This window comes from Mycetomoellerius zeteki, unplaced genomic scaffold, assembly GCF_001594055.1.
Source record: "Mycetomoellerius zeteki isolate Tzet28-1 unplaced genomic scaffold, Tzet1.0 scaffold62, whole genome shotgun sequence".
Lineage (NCBI taxonomy): Eukaryota > Metazoa > Arthropoda > Insecta > Hymenoptera > Formicidae > Mycetomoellerius > Mycetomoellerius zeteki.
In genome coordinates, this window is record NW_017257632.1 from 992,999 (window position 1) to 998,991 (window position 5,993).

The 5,993-nt window shown below is 38.7% G+C and overlaps 1 protein-coding gene across 1 annotated transcript in view; it reads left to right on the top strand.

The window, feature by feature from the left end:
• LOC108728447 (Down syndrome cell adhesion molecule-like protein Dscam2) overlaps positions 1-4,711 on the top strand; it is a 98,227-nt gene extending 93,516 nt beyond the window's left edge. Inside the window, exons 24-29 of the mRNA XM_018457002.1 lie at positions 1-111; positions 719-1,003; positions 2,494-2,780; positions 3,370-3,622; positions 3,740-3,830; positions 4,141-4,711. Of these exons, the coding sequence (XP_018312504.1) occupies positions 1-111; positions 719-1,003; positions 2,494-2,780; positions 3,370-3,622; positions 3,740-3,830; positions 4,141-4,567 (1,454 nt within the window). The 3' untranslated portion in view covers positions 4,568-4,711. The remainder of the gene's footprint in view (positions 112-718; positions 1,004-2,493; positions 2,781-3,369; positions 3,623-3,739; positions 3,831-4,140) is intronic.
• Positions 4,712-5,993: the final 1,282 nt, after the last annotated feature.

A 5,993-nucleotide genomic window follows, 5' to 3' on the forward strand; every position in this document is an offset into this window, starting at 1 on the left:
GGCCGAATCAGACGTTCGTTATTCTAGAATTGGCGGCCTGGCAGGACGGCGGCTGTCCGTTGACTTACTTTGTCGTGGAGTATAGGAGGCTGCCCGGGGATTGGCTGCTCGGTAAGAACTTGTAACTCTTATGGAAAGTTCAAGTCACGAAATGAAGAAGAGAAGACCGATAATTGTCGCGTGACGTTGATCATGCTGAATTAATTCTAAAATCGATATCTAGAAAATTTCGTGAGAAATGGTGACAGTATATTCATTTCTCGTCGTGTACACGTATTATATTCTATCAATCGCAGTATCATTCATACAATATAACATTGATTATTTTAAAAGTTACTTGTCAATTTAATTTGCGAAGTTTATTACAGTAGTTTAATTGCGTTTATATATAGTCCGGAAAAGAATTCGGCGCGCAGTTTTCGAAATACAAATATGGTATATATGCAATTGCATATATAGTATATTTAGTAAATCAAGATTGAATTATTTAAGCATTAAAGATCCAGCTTCGACTGTTATAGGAATTTTAATATTTATTGTATTCTCACATAAACGGTCTCTAAAATAATATTATTGATTATTTTATATCAATATAGAAATATTGACACCTAGAAAATATTTGAAAAATGCTCGTGATTGCTTTAAGCATCTATCAATTATATTATCAATATACTCGAATGTCGATAATTAATCAGATTTTATTGGCAATGTATTGCAGTATCCAACAACGTGCCACCGCAGTCGAAATTCCCCATCGTAGATTTGGAGAGTGGGACCAGCTATGAGCTTCGCGTGACGGCTTATAACAACGCCGGTTCCACCCAGGCTGAGTACTTGTTCAGTACGCTGTCACCGAACGGAAACAACCGTTTGCACGAGGATCATCCGCAGGAGAGCGAGACCACTCCGCTGTATCTCGACGCGCATGTTTTGGCGCCCAGCGTCATCTCTGTTCTCGCTGTCATGCTGGCGATCGCCGGAGTGTGCTTTTGTCTCAAGACGCGTAAGTACGAGCCTGTCGAAGTCCGCTCTATCAATTTACGTCGCGAGCGCGTACGCCCCGAGCGAGCGAACGCAAGCTCCTGCTGTACGGGATGCAGTTTTTTCCATGTTGTAAAAAAATCTGTCGGATGCCGTTTATTTTCGCGTATTCCACTTGGTACACATTGTAACGATTCCGCCGTGAATTGGAACAAGGGGGTGAGGGATGGGACAGTCTAGATGTTTTATTTTTTCGTCAACTACCCTCGATATCAGGTACAATGTCAACAACAGCAGTCCACGATATCCGCCGCGAGCGTTTGGTTTAATTAAAAACTTCATAAACGAATCACGTAGCCGGGACGTTGCTCCAGATAAACGACGGTCTACTGAAACGAGAATATCTCCTTTTGCATAAATCATTCAAGAAATACGCTCGCTCATACTTATTCGAGTTACCACAGTTTCTTGATATCGTCTGCAACAGTCTATGTAAGCGGCTTTTTCTATCCACGAGAGAATGCGCTCAATTTACACGACGATGGAATTTTATATCTTTCTCATACGCGTATTCAGTGTCTGCATTTTGTAACTTTTATACTTTCTTAAATACTTTAGAAGCGAATTCTTTTCGCGTCATTAGATTTATTTAACAATAAGAATTTTACTCGTCGAGCATCATAATTGCTTTTTTTTTTAAAACTAATTTAATACCGAAAGACAGTATAATTTACTTATTTTTTAAATATTAAAGGTACTGAACGAGTGTGCCTTTAATACTTAAAATAAATAATTAATTACTGTATTTCAGTATTAAATTGCTTAGTATTAGACTTCTGTAAGGATTAGTATCACGTATTTTACATAATCTGTATCACGTTTCTGATGATCGCTGAATGTCTGCTACATAGACTTATACCCATAATGTAAATTGACTTTAATCTCGGTGTAACTTTTCAGGTCTATTATATAGTTTACATTAATTGGTGATCGCCATAGGTTAACTTTAATGTCGGTTTAACTTATAGTTTTTATAAAATTTAAAATTTACTTTAAGAATTTACATATAAAAATATTATTAGGCATCAAGCTTTGGCTTCGATCGAATTGGACTTTCTGTACTTATTCGATTTATTCATCTAGCGGCTTAGATTAACTTATTGTTTACTTTTTATCTTTCTGAAAGTTAAAAAAAGATAAAAGAATAAATTAAACCGAGATTAAAGTTAATTTACATGGTAGAAGTGGACATTATATACATAGACTGAGCACTTTTATAAAAGACTGCACGTCAATGAACAGAAAGAGAAAGAAAACATATGCACAGGCAAACTATCTTTGTTACTCCTGCTCTTAAACTTTCTTTATTTTTCCTGTGCGACGAGGATAGCATGCCTGAGGCTGATGAAAGGGGAATATAGTTATCCTTCAATCTCACGCAAGCTCCCATAAGGCGCAGTATATATATATAAGTTTATGATCTGTTAACTCGAGTATGCAAACCGTTTCCAGATCCAGAAGGATCCGGTGGCGCAAACGACCCGAGTTCGCAAACGCAAGCGGCCCTGGATAACAAGCACAACATGGAACAGAGGGAACAGTACTACGCGACCGTGAGGAAACCAGGACAACAGTCACCTTGTCGCGAGGTGAGCGCCCTGGAACGAATACCCGAGTATTCGGAAGACATTTATCCGTATGCCACCTTCAATCTGCCCGAGCAGGAAAATCTTTCGGCGAACCCCATGAGACAGGCGTTCTTCTACGAACGCAGCGAGACGATGCTGCAAGGTGCTCAAGTACGTTTATTTCTCACAACGATTTACGACGCCGCCGCTACGATCCATCTTACGATTTTTTTGACACCGCTCCCCGTAAATTGTGACGTCCGGGCTGATAAAAGATAAAAGATTTTTGAACTTATGACGCCTAGATGTCTGCCCCGGATAAAGTCACTGCGACTAAAAGTAATCTCATTAACGAAGTTATAGTGTAATGGAAGTAATTACTTTCCTTGCATTAATACTTAAAAGGACCATAAATTGTTCCGCGCTGTGTAGAGAACCTTAAATTAGAATCGCCGACATTATTTAATTACTATATGTTCGAATTTAATTACAGTTTGAAATATATTGCGAGAGGTAATATGAAGCAAATGGTTTGTTAAAAATTAACTAGGCTACAAAAAGAAACAAAAGATATTCAATAACAATATTTGATTAATTTTGTATCTTTTGCCAATATTTTGCGATCGCGACTAAAAATAACGTGATATCATTCACCATATTTTACGAATGAATATTTTAAAGATGACATTTGCGAGAGTCGCGTGTCAAACATTTCTCATATTTTTCCCGCAAAGAATCTCATACAGCGAATCGATTGCAGTGCGACGTAGACCAGTACACGAAAGTACGTGGTCGAGCGCGACGCAAATCAAAATCGTTCAAATCGGAATCGGAGGAGTACGACACGCTGGGCTCAGACAGCGACACGGAGGTCGGCACCAGCAGTCGTACGGAGTCGTCGAATCACCTGGACGACTCCGGCCCGACGTCGATAATGGCTCGCTCGCCGGGACCGAACTCTGTGAATCAGCGAGAGCAACGGCTCGCCCTGGTGCAGCGACCGGTTCATCATAGTAAGTTAGTATTCAGTTTTCTGTGTCCGGGCCGCGTGTAACGCAGCCTATCACGTAAATCAAGCGCGCAACCACTAATCCATTTCCTGCGTCAACGTCTCGCGTACGTCTTTCCAGATGTGCTGTACCACACGCACGAATCAAGTACATCAACCGAGCCGTCACCAATTTCTGAGAGAAAGACTTTCCCGAGGCTCGAAAAGCAACGGTAAGAACGCCGGTAGTGTCAGATTCGCACATTATACTGAGGAAACAATTTTTGAATTTGTGATATTATTAGCGTTCCATTAAAAAGAGTTTCCTTAAATAAATAATACTAGATGTCTCTTTTTTAAATTATGTATCGATGCGACAGTAAGATTTTTCGGTATACTTGCCATATATTATCCCCGAATCAGATATATCATTCATTACATTAATTAATTTGTATAAACGACTTGGTACGACTCGAATAAGTTTTAATTTCTTCAAAGTTTTTTTTTCTTTCAGTGCACTTGAATGACAATCTATTTTCGCAGGAGTCGCGGCGCGATCGACGTCGCGATCGACGGTCGTATTCCCGGTATCCTGCGACCGGTGCTGAAGCTATCGGAGTCCGGAGTGCATTCGTGCTCGCGAGGAGCGTCGCCGAGTCGTCCGGTGCGTCCTGGTTCCTACGACAGACTGGAGAAGGAACCGTCGAGCACCAGGAAATCCGTCGAATCGCTCTGTCTCCTAGAGGAGCCGATGGGCACGTTCAGAATGATGAGGAGGGACGACGATTGGGGCAGCGAGCTGTCTACGTTGGAATTGAAGCCACCGAGCGGCTTCACCGACGTCCACGAAACCAGTGAGGCCGAGTGTGACATCGACATGAAGCTCAAGTTACACAGGAAACGACCGAGCGGTCTCCACTCGAACAGCTCACTCTCCAAATCGCCCAAGGATTTCACTATCACCGTCTAAGTGTTTTAATCAAATATCGAAACCAAAATGAAATTTAAAGGAAGCCAAAGAAGCGAAAGATTTAAATAAGCGAAGTATTGCCAAAGCATGAGTGTTATTAAATCAAGTAAGTTACGATTTACGCCATTGAGATTCTTGCGATTGCCAACGTCGCTCTACGAATCTAAATCTCTGGATGTTCGTCTTTTGGAGTGACTACTCTGTCAAAGACTTCGTTTACAAATAAAAACTTATTTTTCTAAAAAAAGAGGGAGGAAATGATTGCACCTTCGTCTATTCCCATAATCCCATAATCAAATAATAATATATCAATATATATAAACAATTCATATATTTAATCGTTGTAATTATTTGTTGTAATTATTATCACACTTAAACAATACTTACTTGCAAATCTTGCATCGACGGATATATTTAGTTTCAGTTATCGCAGGTATATTCTCCTAAAATTGATTAGCAACAAAAAACCGCATAGATTTAAGTAAAAAGTATATTACTACATATAACTATATTCGGCTGCACCATATATCAGAAAGAAGTGATAAAAAAGAGCATTTCTACTTTACGCAAAATGCTATGTGGAAATTTTAAAAATGCATTTTTTTTTTAGTTGTAACAATATCTCTCGCATATTCTATTCCATTGTCATATTAAAAAATTCCATATTATTTTATATTATTCAACTATTTTTATCAATTGGAAAAATATTTCTTTTTTATGAAAAAATGAGAATAATTTTCAAATAAATATTCCACATAATTTTTATAACTCTATAGTTGACTAATCTTCATGTGATTAAATTAGTACTGTCAATGATAATTTACTTCAACATAAAATCTAATAAAAAAAAGAAACGAATAATTATTATAAGATATCGAAAGGTGAGAGTAAGGTACTTATAATAATGAGTGCATCGCAGTGAATTTAGTTATCGCGTCTTACGAAGCGACTAAATCCGGATCGGTGCTTATGAAGGCCTATGATGATTCGCTGGTGAGTGAAGCTGATTTGACCATTTGCAAATTTCTCGCAAACTATTTATTAGACGTATATGTTCTTAAGCACGGACAATTCTTCTCGAATGAAGCGTACAGTTAAAAAAACGAGTAATACTATCGCACATAATGACTGATATCGCAATCATTATATCCGTTTAAACCTCTCTAAAATTTCTCTGTCTTTTGTTTCTTTTTTTCTTTACGTTTTCGTTGAGATACGTACTGCATGTCGAGTAATAGAGTTTGATGGAGACCGCATTAGACCAGCATTTGTGTTCGCGGCTCATTGACGCATGTCGTTTTGCCGCTCAATGATTTATAATTAACGATGAGCCGCGCGTCGCGACAAGGATGACTCGCGTGACGTCGTAGGAACAGAGAAACAAAGCTTTTTGATTTTTATATTCGTGTTTCGCGCTTTAATATGT